General features: G+C 36.9%; 1 protein-coding gene across 1 annotated transcript; it reads right to left on the bottom strand.

Moving 5' to 3' along the window:
* Positions 1-2589: 2589 nt before the first annotated feature.
* On the bottom strand, positions 2590-3622 carry LOC145107646 (high-affinity nitrate transporter 3.1-like). The gene is made up of 2 exons (XM_079044581.1): positions 3418-3622; positions 2590-3292 (listed from the first exon to the last, which is right to left on the bottom strand). The coding sequence occupies exons 1-2, from the start codon at positions 3545-3547 to the stop codon at positions 2808-2810; spliced, it is 615 nt and encodes a 204-aa protein (XP_078900707.1). The 5' UTR covers positions 3548-3622; the 3' UTR covers positions 2590-2807.
* Positions 3623-16740: the final 13118 nt, after the last annotated feature.

The following is a 16740-nucleotide window of genomic DNA, read 5'->3' as shown; positions in this document are numbered from 1 at the left end:
GGTGCCTGTGAACTTAGGGTTTATGTTTTTCCGCCAAAAATAGATTTTTGTAACATATAAAACTCATCAATAAGGAGAGAGGTTGATTGGGTTCCTACAGGTCGGTGGGATGATGGCCGCGTGCCTATAGGCCCACCGAGGTGCTAGTCATGAATCTTTAGGATCGAGGGGGAATGATGGTGAGGGTGGTATGGTATCGTGAGCTTCTCATTCTAAAGGTCAGATCGTGCCACGTCATATCGTGAACAAACGTGCACATGACTTAGGTAGGTTGGACCCGATAATTATGTGATTAAAACACTTAAGTCTTGATTTTTTTGGCGTACTTTAGGTGTTTGAGCATTATGGAAAGGCTAATAGAGGCTCATTAGTTGGAAAGCTTTAGGTCACGTGTTACTAGATGTTTACTTATGCATGGACGCTTCGCAACAACTTAGATCCAACATTCTCACCTCTTTTCTGGACCACTATAAGTGTAACGTTCCAAGCTTGACGCTTTATCATCTAGATCTAGATTTGTGTGTGTTACTTTTGCTGTGTTTTGGTCCCTCTTTTGGTGTTCTTGGAGTTTGGATAAATTTAGAACCTTATGGATGCCTTATTTAGACTTTTGGTCTTGCTGGCTATTTGATAAATAGGTTTGCATGCACCTCCTTATGGTCATGCAAGTGTATTGGATCATTTTGGTGTTCAATTTAAATTTTGGTGAAATTTGAGCCATGAGAATGAAGAAAGTTAGAAACTTTATCCATTAAGACACTTGGAAGCATATGATATGAGCTTTTGAGCTCTGGATGTTAAGGGTTAAGAGCTTAATGTATTAAGTTGTTTGGACGCTAACCAATGCGTGGTGGGTAGTAGGTCACAACGCGAGTTGTGATTTCATGTCACGATTGTTTTCTCTTTTAGTGACCATGACGTGAATAAGGAACTGTTCACAACACGGTGGTTGTTGATGGTTGACTGTTGACTTTGGTCGCTGACCATTGACTTTTGACCAGTTTGACTTTTGGTTAAACTTGCAGGTTTTAGGTTGTAGACTGAGGTGTGGCCTGTGATTGTTATAAGTGGTTTGGGTAGTTGATTTTGTATGACTTTGAGTATAGTCTTTTTAGTTCTTTGATCATGTGAGTTTTCTCACTATACCATGTGGACACAAGGTGTCGATTTATGCTTAATGTATGCGTAGCTAGTTGTTGTATGCTTACATACTTGTTAGGTTAGGCCCGTGTGATTAAAACATGGTTTTTGGGCTAGGCCCACTATTTGTATGGTATATGGTATTCTATGAAACTCACTAAGTTTTGTGCTAATAGTTTCAAGTAGTTTCGATAGCAAGGGGAAGAGCGCGACCTGATTTTATCGCATCCATTGGAGTTTTCGGCACTATTTGACTTTTGTGTTTAGTACTGATATTTGGTTTTGGAATTTCAAACTAATATTGTGGTTTTTTTTATCTTGGAATGAAGTTGGAATGGTTTCAATATTACATTTAAAAATGAAAAACTTGTTTTGTATTTTGAGAAGTTACAATAATAAACTCAACAAGTACAAGTAAATATATAACGAAGTAGTCAGTAAAACCTCCAACACATCAGAATCAGATGTCGTTTCTTTTTTGCACACTATGTCCGAAATATGAAGATATCTTAGCATATATTTTGGAATCTCATATGTAGTGGGCATTCAATCCGTAACACGACAAGGAATGGGTTGCACCGAATAACTCCACTCTGAATTGCACCATTCCGGAGTAGGTAGTCATTTTACAAAAAAAAAAAAGGTTAGCTTCTTCAAATTGTTTTATCCATTTGGTTATTGACTCAATTTCCCTATATTGTCACCCATTTAGGCACCAAAAAATTAAACATATGTAAATATATTTACATTTTGATAAGAAACACGTTTGATTCTTGCATATTCGATATGCTCATTGGTTTGCAGATATATTTACAAATGGACTTTCTACATAGTTATTTGTAAACTTTTGGAACAACTTAAGCATTCGTGAACCCTTCACTTAAACTGAGGGGGAGTGTTAAATATAGTAACTTGTTTTTTAAGGCGTATTTGGCAAAATTAGCTGGTACCAGGTAGCTTGTAGCTTGTAGCATTTTGTTAAACGCTATATGAAGTAGCATTTTGATTTGAAGCGTCTTGTTTAAACTAAACGCTAGAAGCTTATAGTGCCAAACGAGACTTTCTGTTCAAAACGGAGCGTTTTGTTAAACGCTAGAAACTAGAAACTCTCAAACACTCCAAAACTCTCCGTGCCGAACGCAAACATAATCATGTATAGCCTAGGGTCTTTTATGTAAATTACTGTATCTTTACTTTATTATTTAAAGCAATGAAATACAAAGCAAACTCTTGACGATTATTTTCACAATTCAGGAAGCACAATTGAAAATTCCTCCTGACTTACACATTTGTTGGTGATTTTACTTATATCAAGCTTTTTAGATAATTTGGATTAATAAAATGCTTAAATCCCACTCTGTAGCCTGTAGGTGCATAGAGGACACTCGTAACCATTGAAAAAGATATCACGTAGTAAAGATAGAAGACATATGTGTTACTTGACATCCATTTTCAAAACAATGAAAAGAGCATCTTCGTTTCCATTTTAAACAAAAAAAAAAACATCATTAACCCATTGAATTACAACCATGTTATATTTATCCGCACTCCCAAGGATAAGTCATGTAGTTCACCACCATATTGAAAACAAAATTACAAATTTTTTACTGTATTTAAACATGCCAGGAGTAATAACAGGACGTTAATCCCCACCCCCATTGACAATCTCATTTCTGTTGGGCTGCCTTTCCCTTACTCTTCTCCATGTAGAAGAAACCGGCCAAAGCGACAATGGAAAAAGCGGAAAAGCAGACAGATGCAATATCAAGTGATGCATGGCGACCTGTGATTGCTTGGATCTGGAACAAATTCGTCTCTTTTTTATCATTTGTGGTCTGGCCAAAGGCTACCTCTTCATCGTGAGCATTGAATGCATAGGCCCTCACAAAATATGTTCCAGTAGGAATATCTCTCTCTACAGTCCATGTAAAGGAGTTGTTTGATGCACTGTATGGCTTAGCCACAATCTTTACCAGACAAGTCTTGTCCTTTTTCATTTCGTCCACTGTTTTCCTCCATGAACGGTCCTTTTGACTGATGGGTGCATAGCATAGTTTCACTTTTACGGTCTTGTAGGCCGAGTCTGTCCCAGCTTGGAATGTCCGGTTTAATCCCCATGTCACTGTAATATCTGCATCTCCTGCTTTGAGAACTGTAAAACCGAATTCAATGATAATCAACAAAAAAAATAATACGTAAAATGGTTTTGGAAGGAATATGAAGGAATCATAGTCTGTCATGTGTTCTTTAAGATTAGACTCAGAGTTGTGGTCAAACCTTGGCCCTCTTTGGGTGAAGCGGTGACTTCAAGAGTCCTCTGAAGGGAAGTGAAGGTAACACCGTAGCCAGTAGTTGCAAAGCAAGAGAGAAGAAGAGAAACAACCAGGAAACCAGCAGGAATCTCCATTGATGATGATGTGGTAGACTTTTAAATCCTTTGATTGCAATCTACTTATGATCAGATGATGAGAAGAGGAATATGCCTTAGAGCATCTATATATAGAAATATAGAATTGATCCCGTGATGCAAGGTATAAATAAATTAATATAAAATCATCTAAAATTTACATTTAATTAATGAGGAAGAAAGTAAAATATAAGCCACCTGACTTTCTAGGAATTTAATACAAATTGTATTTAATAGAGTTGCATGAGTACACATTGGAAGTTGACCCAGTTTATGTGGTGATATCACATAGCTCTTACGCATGTTGAAGAGATCAGATTATTTGGATTTTAGTTGGCTATGTGACATTCGTTGACTTGTTTTTACAGAAACAAATCGATTAAGTTGACTTTTGGATTTGCCCTCCAATGCATTGAAAGATCATAAGAAGCGAAAAGGAAACGAGTCTCACGAGTTATATGGACCTTTACAATACCACTTAAGGCACAAGGAGCTACAAGTCGTGAGGTGCATGACCAATTTCGTGGACCTTTGGATGTGTTTTGAAAAGCAACTAATCAAGTTGTATTGGTTTAATATTTATTACTTGAATTTAATTAGTTCACAAAGGGTTTATAGTTTTTAGGGCGTGCATCGGGTCAAAACCTAACTGGTGAAACTGAAAAATACAAAAATAACAAGAAACGAAAACTAGATGAGTGTTAACGGGTTCGGTACTCATCTGGTTAATTATGGTTTCAATTGGTTCACACCACACCAAACCGCATGATGAATATAAGAAATGTATAGTTTAATTAAATGGTTCAATGAGATGGAATGACTAATTGGTATTCAATAAATTAAACTCAATCATTATGAGATGTCACGATGACGTTCAATGGATATGAGGTTCAATGATCATTAAATTATTAATAATTTTTTGCAATTTGTAATATTTTCATTACATTTTTGTAGATTTCAAATTATTATAGGAGAAAAATAGTAAACTTGTATGAAAAATTGAGTGATTTGGAAATCAATTAAACTCTAGAGTTAAATGTATTATGTATGCCTTAAAACATCCCTAATGCGTAGTTTAATGGAATGGTTGCAAGAGGTTGAATAGATAGTTGATATTAAATGGATTAAACTCAACTATAATAAAATGTCACATTGGTGTTCAAGTTTCATCAGATATAAAGTTTAATGGTTATTGAACTGTTCAATGGTCATTTGACTGTTCAACGACAAAACATGAAACTTTTTAAAATTTTAATATATGTTCGATTAAATTTTTATAGAGTTTAATTTATTGTATAAAAAATATGCAACTTTTAAAGATATGAAAAGTGGAATGATAATTTTGCAATAGATCAATGATAATTAATTAATCACGGTTGTTATTTTTTTGTATTTTACTCGACAATTATTAATTGAAAATGACAACCGTTAATTAAAAAATTACATAATTTAGTTATCTACAAAAAATAGCAATAACATATTAAAAACGACAATTATTAATGACAAAAACACCAAAATAATCACATTCATAAATAGACAAAACAAATTGAGTCTCCTTTTTGCAAATTTAGTAAGAGTAAATTTAGTAAGAGAAATTAAATTGTCTCCTTTTTACAAATTTAATAATAGAAATTAAATTGTCTCCTACTTTTTATGTCTATAAATATATTTCTATCAACTAACATTATGACGTGTCATCATTCCACCATTAAATGTAATTTTATTTGATATATTCCTAATATACTCTTAATGAGATAGTTAAAAAATATAGAATGGTGACACATGTCATAATTTTAATGGGTATGAATATTTGTAGGCATAAAATGTTGGAGACAATTTAATTTCTCATTTAGTAAATAACCACCAACTGTGAAACTTGGTTAGTTTTAAACTCCACACTCGGTTTTGAACTCAATATCACGACTCATATGTTAAACTTGTCTTTGTATCTCTTATCTTTTCCCATATGATTATTCATCATTATTCTTCCATTTCTTGTTATAAATTCTTCATTTCTTCTTTTTTTTTTTATACTTTTGTCTTTGTCATTTTGAGGAAAAATTTTGTTTGATATCATTTCATTGGATATCTAACAGGAGAAGAACAACGTCAAAACACATCACAAGAAACAATTTTAAAACCCGTCACAAATAACAAGTTCAAATCATTATAGTTCTAAACTTTCAGAGTTTGGAAATACCTTTTGTAAAAAAAAGTAGATAGAAAAAGTAGATTCGAACCGAGAGATAAGCATGTTCGAAACTTAAAATGCGAGTTTACAATCAAAGATGATGGTCATTAATGGAATTTGCATAAAACAATATAGATCATTTTGTTACAACAACAACAACAACAACAACAACAACAACAACAAACAACAAACAACAAACAACAAACAACAAACAACAACAACAATAACAACAACAAACAACAACAAACAATAACACCAACATTTGGCCACTTTTCGGATAAGTAATCAAAGATATATTTTTACAATGCAAAACAAAAGTATGGTATTAGTCATGACCTGTTGTATTTACCATTTTACACTTTATATTTTTACCTTTTTCAGTCTAAACTTTCAATATTTTTAAAGTTAGCCCTCAAGAGGGAGGCACCTTTTATATTCCATTTTACTCGTAGTTTAGCTTTTTTCCCATAAAAGAACCAACAGATTTTCCACTAAAGACTAAACATTATTATATTTTTTGGTTTAAACATAATTGTTATTCTATGATCATTTTAGGAATAGTTTATGGTGATTATGATGATATAGTGTTTTGATGATTTGATGATGATTTATGGTTCATGAGTGATGAAGCAGGCCTACCACAACAATATGATATTGTGGATGCTTAGGATGATGCATGCTTACATGTAAATATGTATATTATTTGTTATTGGATGTTAGGTTCGTTTCTTCCATCATGCTCATTGCATGTCCCTTGGAATGGTTGTATGGTTTAGACGTTTTAAGAGGTTTCTAAGGTTTATGGAAGGCACCAATGATTCTAGATAAGTTTTTTAGCCATGTTGTACATAGGAGATGAAATAGGCCAATGAACATGTAAGCATATGAGAGATGAAACAGGCTTATGTACATTCAAAAGACATGAGGCGTGAAACAATCCCAAAATACAATAACCCTTATTACTCATATCTAAGAATGAATCAACCCAAGTATCGACAAACACAAATCAAATATCCTATAGATTTGCTTCCTCACATAAGTACTATGAGTCTGTTTCATCACTTATGTACCATGGACATGCTTCACAACTTGTTTATTGCATGTATTTGAGCCTATTTCACCCCTTATTTACTACATCTATAGTATCAGGACCATATTAATAGGCCCAAGGACATGTAAGGGACATGAGGGAATGAATGGGTCCATAGACATGTAAAGGGCATGAGGGATGAAACATGTGCAACATGTAATATATATATATATATATATATATATATATATATATATATATATATATATATATATATATATATATAAGCATGAATCATCATGCGTATCCACATATATAAATCAGATATTATAGTGTGAATAGATTGATTCATCACTCATATACCATGATCCCGTTTCATCCCTCATATGTTTGAATGTCTACGTGACTATTTCACCCTTATGTATTACATTGTTAGTATATGAATCATATTAACAAAAAAGGACACACATGAGGCATGAGGGATGAAACAAGAACATGCAAAGTGCACGAGTGATGGACCCAAGAAACTTAAAATGACTGCACCACATAAAGTCATCTCACACATGAACCTCACGCATAAGATGCAACATATATATGACTAACTTAACATTTTTAACATCATTTAGCAAGCAATTTCATATAATACAATTTTACCATCTAAACATGAAAATCATCGTAATCACCATAAACTCATCATCAAATCATAATATAATAGAAAATAGGTTTAAACCAAAAGGAGCCCAAAAAAATTAGGTTTTTTTGTGGAAAAAATGCCAGTCTTTTGGGAAAAGAAAAAGGCAAATTACAACTTAAAATGGAATCAACCTAAATTTTTAAAACCAAAAAGATTACCCTATTCTCGAGGGGTTTCTTGGAAAAAAAATAAATTGAAGTTTAAGTTTAACCAAGAAAATTCTTAGTCTTTTATGTAATTAACTCAAAAATATGTTCATGGTTTAATCCTAAAAAATGGTCAAAATATTGTATCTGCAAATAATAATAACATGCTATTTGAAAATAACCATACAATGTTATTTCCATAACATCTCCTATAATAGATTTTCAAAGTTGTTTGTATTTGAAAAACTCATTCAAAAGCTTTCTATCCGTAGAGATGTAAGGTATTCGTAGATGTTACTTTAAACACTTACTAAATTCCAAATCCAAGCATTTTTTTCATCCTATATGGTTTGTATAATTTGCCTACATGTAATAACATTTTATATAAATACAATTTTTTTATCTACACATTACATTTATATATATATATATATATATATATATATATATATATATATATATATATATATATATATATATATTGTAACGCCCGCAGATTCGGGCTAGTCAATTTAGAGATAATAAGCGTTAAAAATGACTTTTTGATAGAAGATTATTTATGATAAATAATCGTAACCAAAGTTACAGTACATTTCTGTCACACCGCGGCCGTCAGCGGAAACACCGGGCGGTGTAACGTCATTTCTCGTATCATAGTTATCAACTTCCTGAAAACACATGCAATTTAAAATACGTCAACATAAAGTTGGTGAGTCCACATGTTTTGACTCCATATAAAAATAATACATTTTCCAAATTTCAAAAGTATAGTTTTGAAAGTATCATTTTGACTCTGCAACGTTTAGTATATATATCCTAGGTATAAAAGTTTACTTACCAAATAAGTAGTTTACCTATAAGTCTCATATACTATAAATATAAGTGTTCATACAAACGAAAGTTGCTACGTATAAATCTTATTTCAATTCTATATGAGTAAAAACCGCTACGTATAAATCTATTTCAATTCTATACGAGTAAAAACCGCTACGTATAAATCTATTTCAATACTATACGAGTAAAACCGCTACGTATAAATCTATTTCAATTCTATACGAGTAAAAACCGCTACGTATAAATCTATTTCAATTCTATACGAGTAAAAACCGCTACGTATAAATCTATTTCAATTCTATACGAGTAAAACCGCTACATATAAATCTATTTCAATTCTATACGAGTAAAACCACTACGTATAAATCTATTTCAATTCTACCAGTTTCTTGTACTTAGAGTATAAGTGTTTGGGAAACTTATACTTAACATTAATACTTGTATAACGACAAAGTATAATGCTTCTAACAATTTGCTACCATGAGTCCGTAACCGCGGTTATATGACTAGTTTTAAACCTCTGCTTGATGGTACAAGTTTCGCATCTTAAGATAAGTTCCACACGCTTCATCAACGTCAGAACAATAAACAAATAAAAGGACAGTTCGTCACTCGCACACCGTTGTGTTGTAGCTAGCAACCACGAGTGGGGTTGTCAACCCGTATCTTATTCATACACGACTTCCTCTCTCACACGGGATTAGCGGTTACAGGTCAGAGGATTTTCCCTAAGATTTCCAATCTTAGTTGATGAATACAATAACTCATGTAGACTTGTCGAGATCCGTTAGTTCTAGTAATAAAAGCATATTCGTTTCTAAAACCCTAAGTTATTAGACTATGCTTTAAGCATTACTCCTAATATTTATAATACTTAGGCAGTACAACAGCTATAATTTGAGTTAAAACCAGGTTTTATCTTGACATAAAACCAACAATAGCAACATACATAACAAGTATATATAGAACTTCCGAGTATAACTCCGGAACTATATCGCACACAACATATATATAGAACTCCCAAGTATAACTCAGGGTCTAGATCGCACATAATATATATAGAACTCCCAAGTATAACTCAGGATCTACATTAGTATAATATTATGCTAACAAGTTTACGATAGTTGTATGTTTTCAAAATATCAGATTCAAAGCAGCTATATCACTGTTAATATAACTATCTATGTTGATACGAACATACTATCATATAGACATAATATTAAATTAAATACAATATTTAGCATGCGTTTTCCCCCGAAAACATTTAAAAGTGGGGCCGTGAAACTCACCCTAGTAGCGTGATCTATAGATTTTAAACGGTCAAAGGCTCGTTGTTGTCAGGCTCGGGAAGGGAAACGGCCTTCGGAAACGAGAGAGAATGAAAGGAAAAGGTGTAAGGAATGAATGAGCTTTGATCGCTATTTATAGGCTGTTCTGGGCCATTTCACGTCGTGACGTACCTAGGGTCACGTTGTGAACATCCATGAGTCACCCCGTAGCTTTAACACGTGTTTTCTAGCCCCGAGTAGTGTCCCTGACACGTTTCACGTCGTGAACTTCATGTTCACGTCGTGACTTAAGGCGGCTAGGGTTTCTGCCACGTGTCATGCTCTTAGACAGCTGCATCTTCGGAAGGTCATAACTTTTTCATACGAGCTACGTTTTTGACGTTCTTTATATCCACGCTGTAACATCCCAAAAATACAACCCAAAAATTTTTGTTTGAAAACTTTACTAAACCATAATATCAATTATTAAAAGATAAAACCATGAATCGTGTATCTCAAAATGTCATAATAAATTTATCAAATCGAAATTAGTGTCAAGATCATATCAAAATATGAGAGTCTAACTCCCAGGCTAAAACTGCGGTGTGTGCCATGCCATCATCCTGAGCCCTTCCCTTTGCTAGCTGAAGTACCTGAAACCAAAACTGAAACTATAAGCACGAAGCTTAGTGAGCTCCCCCAAACTACCACATACCATACAATAACATATAAAGCACATATTGGGCCTTGCCCACTGCATCGGACCGAAGTCCGAAACTAACTAGGGCCTTGCCCACTGCATCGGACCGAAGTCCAGAACTGCATCGGACCGAAGTCCGGAACTGACTAGGGCCTTGCCCACTGCATCGGACCAAAGTCCGGAACTGCATCGGACCGAAGTCCGGAACTGACTGAACATAGCATATAATATGAACACATATACTGCATACTGTATCGGACCATAGTCCGGAACACATAACACATACCATGCCTGTATCACAAAGACACCAAGCATACTGAACTACTACATCAGACTGAAGTCTGGAACTACTGCTAACTAAACGGGACGGCATTGTGGTCGTAGACCCGTTCCTACTGGAAGGAAAAACTCACCTCGTAAGGCTGGCTGCTGAAATGCTCCTCGGGAACTGTCTGACTGCTGTTCCGGTAATTCCCCGGCTACAATTCCCAAAAGACACTTAATCGGACACTGATAACTAATCTTATGGTGAAATGACTATTTTACCCCCTGGTCAAAGTCAACAATCCGTTGACCTGACTCGCCGAGTTGGGCCGCCAACTCGTCGAGTCCCTATCTTTCCTTCTACTCCCTTTCCCGACTCTACTCGTCGAGTTTAGTGAAGACTCGATGAGTTCTCCTTCTATAATAACATCGAGTCAACCTTTATCTGACTCGCCGAGTTGTATGAACAACTCGTCGAGTCCTCCTTCATCATATGAACACGTCCAGTCGATGACTCGCCGAGTTGTATGAACAACTCGTCGAGTCTGTTCTTGTGGGAAGAAGATTGTCTTGGACTCGCCGAGTCAGGGCGTAGACTCGTCGAGTCCCTCTACTCCACTCGCTAAACAGACTCGCTTCTACTGAACAGGGAATCTAAGACTCGCGACCTGACTCGCCGAGTCAGAAGAACGACTCGCCGAGTCCTTTGCATGCAGTTTCTATTCAGTCGATTCTAATCAGTTTTAGTGCATCCAATTCATAGATCTGGGTTTCTGGGACAATCTGAAAACGTAAAGTTGCTAACTTTACGTGTATCTATGATTCAATGAAGAAATAACACTCAAACTTGGCTATAATGGGGGTTACTTGTCTAGAACAAGATCATGGCTGCCAAAAGGTGGCCTTCTTGAGCTCCTGGAACTCAAGAGAGGCTAGATCCGATAAATGGCTTGATTACAAAGCTTCATCACTAGGGATTTGGGGTTTTTAAGCTCAAAACCATCAACTTGGGGACAAACTAGATCTAGCAATACAATAACCAAGATGAAAGATTTATTACCAGAAAGGATGGCCAAAGAGGAGTATAATCTGGATATACTTCTTCTTCCTTGAGTTCTTGTACCTTCTCCTTCTTCTTCTTGCTCAACAATGCACCAAGATTCCTTCACAAGGGCAAAAATCACCCACACACACTTTAAGGAGGCTAGGGTTTCGGGACTAAGTCTCTGAGGGGTGAAGGAGGCTGGTTTGGGGCTATAATGGTGTTTAAATAGGGTACACTCCCTAAAATTAGGGCTTCATCCAAACTGGCGGACTCGCCGAGTCCGGAATATGGACTCGTCGAGTCGCCACGCCTACTCCACGTGCTAACTCGCTGCTACTCGACGATTTAGGGCCACTGACTCGTCGAGTAGCTTCTAAAATAAAAAGAAAAAAAATAATGTTTTAAATGCATACTAGGAACGGGGCGTTACAACTCTCCCCCACTTATCTTAGACTTCGTCCTCGAAGTATGCTGCTACTGAATCTGAAAATAACTCTGGATAATGCTATCTCATCTCCTCCTCGGTCTCCCATGTCCATTCCGAACCCTTCCGATGCTGCCACTGCACCTTCACTAGCTGAACCACCTTGTTCTTCAAGGTCTTCGTCTTCCGATCCAAGATCACAACTGGTCTCTCGATGTAATTCAGGCTGCTGTCAACCTGAATATCCTCCAACGGTACAACTACTGACTCATCCACCAAACACTTTCGTAACTGAGACACATGGAAAGTGTTGTGGATCTGGATAAGCTCTGCTGGAAGATCTAACCGATAAGCAACCCGACCCACCCGGGCCAAAACCGTAAAGGGACCAATGAATCTGGGGCCCAGCTTGCCCCTCTTCCGGAACCTGATGACACCCTTCCAGGGTGACACTTTCAGGAGGACCATATCGCCTACCTGGAACTCCAAATCAGAATGCCTCCTATCGGCGTAACTCTTTTGCCGACTCTAAGCAGTCTGGAGTCGGCTATGCTCCTGCTGTATCAACTCTGTGGTCTTAAGCACCACCTCAGTGCTCCCATGACTCTCTGACCGACCTCGCCCCAACAGATTGGGGTCCTACACTTCCTCCCGTAGAGCATCTCAAAGGGAAGCCGGTCTATACTGGAGTGGTAACTGTTGTTATACGAAAATTCCGCTAGTGGAAGGTACGTATCCCAACTGCCGCCAAAATATAGGACACATGCCCGAAGCATGTCCTCGAGAGTCTGAATCGTCCTCTTGCTCTGCCCGTCCGTCTGAGGGTGGAAAGCGGTGCTGAAAAGGAGACGAGTCCCCATCTCGTCATGGAACCGCTTCCAAAACCTAGAAGTAAACCGGACATCTCGATCTGATACTACTGAAACAGGCACTCCATGACGTGCCACAACCTCTCGCACATAAATATCAGCTAACTTCTCGGCCGATACGCTCTCCTGGATCGGTACGAAATGCGCGCTCTTGGTCAACCGATCCACTATGACCCAAATCGAATCAACTCCACGTGCAGTCTTGGGAAGCTTAGTAACAAAATCCATAGTGATATCCTCCCATTTTCACACAGGAATGTCTAACGGCTGCATCTTGCCGTGGGGTCTCTGGTGCTCTGCCTTGACCTTCCTGCAGGTCAGGCATCTCTCCACGTACCAAGCTACGTCCCGCTTCATGCAGGGCTACCAATAATCGGTTCGAAGATCTATGTACATCTTCGTCGCCCCTAGGTGGATGGAGAACCGAGACTTGTGGGCCTCATCCATCAACACCTGCCGTACTCCTCCCTAGTATGGCACCCAAACTCTCCCATGAAGGGTCAACAATCCTCGACTGTCATAATCGAAAGAAGCTACTCGGCCCACGATCCTCTCGCACTTCTGTCTTTCCTCTTTTAGGCCCTCAACATGTGCCTCTCTAATCTGCTCCAATAATGGAGTAATCACTGTCATCCTCAGACATATATCTCTGATCGGGGCCATCATCGCCTTACGGCTCAGGGCGTGGGCCACTACGTTGGCCTTGCCCGGATGATAAAGGATCTCACAATCATAGTCCTTAACCACATCTAACCACCGACACTGCCTCATGTTTAGATTCGGCTGATCCATAAGGTACTTCAGACTCTTGTGATCCGTATAAATGGTACAACGGACCCCATATAGGTAATGCCTCCAAATCTTGAGGGCGAACACCACTGCCCCCAGCTCTAAATCGTGTGTCGAATAGTTAGCCTCGTGAGGCTTCAACTGTCTAGAAGCATACGCTATCACATGCCCTCGCTGCATCAACACTGCTCCCATACATGTGATCGAAGCGTCACAGTAGACTACGAAGTCATCCACTGTCACACCCCAAAACCAAGAACGGCGGAAACGTTCTGGGGCGGAGGACGTCATGTACAGTATCACAATAATGAATAGTAGTAAACAAGCAACAACATCATCCATTGCATTAATAATATAATTTTAATACAAGTATGTCTTGCCAAATTTAATAGACACCAAAATATAGTTCAAAATGAAAGATGAGTCTTAAACGAGCTCCATCTTCTCAAAACCTGGCTCCGGTACCTGTCTACTAGTGACCTGAGAATACAAGTTATTTTGAAAGCGAGTATCAGCTTTAAAGCTGGTGAGATCATAAGTATATTAGTGTCTGTATTTGTACAAAAGTATTTGTAAGATGTTTTGTAAGATGTTTTGTAAGACGTTTTGAACTCTCCTAGAAAACCCTATGTTTCCTACTAAAAGTAGCCTTCTACCAAGGCATCTAGTGTCTGTGTGTGTGTCTCTTGTAAGAGTATGTATTTTCCCAAATCTGACTATCATTAACCAAAAATATAGTTTTTACATTACAGTGCATTGTGTAAATGTTCACAAAGTGAATGTAATGGGAAAAATGAAATAGTACTGTAGTGTTGTATTAAGTAACTACTGCTGTACTAACTACCTTAAACCAAGTATTATTTAAAGTACCATGTGATCGGCCTGTATCCTGCTACCGACCCTATAGAAAAACGATGATGTAAGACGTCGTAAGAAATGACGTTTGGCACCCGTAGACTTGCAAGTCCCACTGTAGCGAGCAGCAAGGTGTAGGATAGTCAATCCAGTATAGATCTATACACAAACTCATACGCTCCCCAATTAAGGAGATTCTGGATACAAAACGGCCATGTCAGGTGATGCCATACTCCGTTACGTGGCTCACATAACTAAAGAAATGTATATGTAATGTATGTGCTAGCTGTATTGTATGTTCTCCCTCTGTCTAGCATGTATTGTAATGTACTGTGTATACTAGCTGTATTGTGTTCTCTCTCTATCTAGCATGTATTGTAATGTATTGTGTGTACTAGCTGTATTGTGTGTTCTCTCTCTATCTAGCATGTATTGACTCATGTATGAACTGACTCATTGTATGATTCATTATTCTAGTAACAGTATTAGTAACTCCCTAAACTACACCTATAGTAGCTTACTAGTAGTATGATTTGAATGTATAAACATGTATGTATGCCTTTGCTACCCAAAGGTTTTGAATGGAAAGAAGGAACTTTTATATCTATATACATATACATAATATATAACTAGGATTCAAACGACCTTCGGACAAATAACCGATACCCTAAGTCCACAACCAAACGAGGAACAGGAGGTTGGGTGAGTTATCAGTTCTAAGTCCTTTCAATCCTACTTATATAACTATATCTATAAAGATATACATTTAACAAAATATAAGTGTAAAAAATTTGAAGTAAAAGTATTTGACATGTAAAAGAGTTTAAGTAAAGTATTTGATATGTAAAAGATTTTGATAAAACCATTTGATGTGTAAAAGAGCTTGTAAAACCGTTTGAAAAGTAGTTTGTTGAAAACACAGTTTGAAAAGTAAGAAATCCACTAGTCTGGTAGTCATTAATCACATGTGATTGAGATAATAAATATAATAGATCAACTTGTATCCCCCCCCCCCCATAAAAGCATTTAAAAACATTGAAAAACATTTAAAAGGTTAATTAAGGGGGTATGAACTCACCTGTAGTGAGTGGTTTGGATGAACGGATTGATATAGGATGCTAAGTGTCAAGTGAAGACTTGAGCACACACAAGGATCCTAGTTAACATATAATGACACATATATGTATCCAATTAGTTATAAAACAACTAATTAACCAAGTTAAGACATCCTAAGACATGTAAAACACTTGATTTAAGCGCTATAAGTCCTAAGGATTGCATCTAAGGGTGGTAGGACTTGGCTATTGAGTTTAGGGTTCAAGGGTACCCTTTATTGGAGTTTACGGTTTTGTGACCATCACCCCTTGAGTTTACGGTCGTAAACCCATGATTTTATGGCCGTAAACTCATGGTACTTATACCATTTTGCGATTTGAAGCTTTTCTAGTCATAAGGAAGCATCCTACTTCATGTATAAGCCTTAGGAAGTGTTTGTGGCATCATTTCACTCCTAAATGGAGTTTACGGCCCATGGACCACTTCTCCATGTGTTTACGTCCGTAAACCCCTATGGTTTATGGTCTTTTTAATGTTTTAAGTCCTAAGCACATCAAGGATGAGATCTAAACTAGTTTACAAGGCTTGGTAGGGACTAGGGCACACTTTGGCCCCTTTATTAGGGTTTACGGTCCAAGGTGTTCTTGGACCGTAAACACCTTTGATCCTTTGATTCTTGGGTGTTTTCTTGATGATTAGAAGTGTAACAAGTCTTATAATACACTAGGATAGAAGTACTTACTAGGTAGAAGCTTGAAAAGGTGCTAAAAGTCCAAGAACACTAGTGTGTGTTCTTGGTGTTCTTGGTGAAACTTGAAGATCTACACTTTTGGAATGATTTCACGGATGGAATCATGTAAGATCACTAGATTAAGTAAGATATCAACTTTTTAGGGATAGAAACACTTACAAAGTAGAAGATCAAGAAGAAAAGTTGGATGATACTTGAGAGGATTTGAGTTTGGATCTTGAAAATGTGAAAAAGTGGTAAATAATGACTAAGTGTCATATTTATACCCCGTTTAGGG

This window comes from Lactuca virosa, chromosome 4 (genome assembly GCF_052849685.1).
Source record: "Lactuca virosa cultivar CGN04683 chromosome 4, Lactuca_virosa_CGN04683_v6, whole genome shotgun sequence".
In the NCBI taxonomy this organism is placed as follows: Eukaryota; Viridiplantae; Streptophyta; class Magnoliopsida; order Asterales; family Asteraceae; genus Lactuca; species Lactuca virosa.
Note: the sequence above shows the minus strand (reverse complement) of the source record. Positions and strands in the feature narration are given on the sequence as shown.

What these genes read in the sequence shown, in the direction of transcription:
- LOC145107646 (XM_079044581.1), bottom strand. Translation starts at nt 3,547, where the DNA reads ATGGAGATTCCTGCTGGTTTCCTGGTTGTTTCTCTTCTTCTCTCTTGC. An exon ending in TTCACCCAAAGAGGGCCAAG is followed by an intron (nt 3,293 to 3,417) that starts GTTTGACCACAA and finishes TCGGTTTTACAG; the next exon opens with TTCTCAAAGCAGGAGATGCA.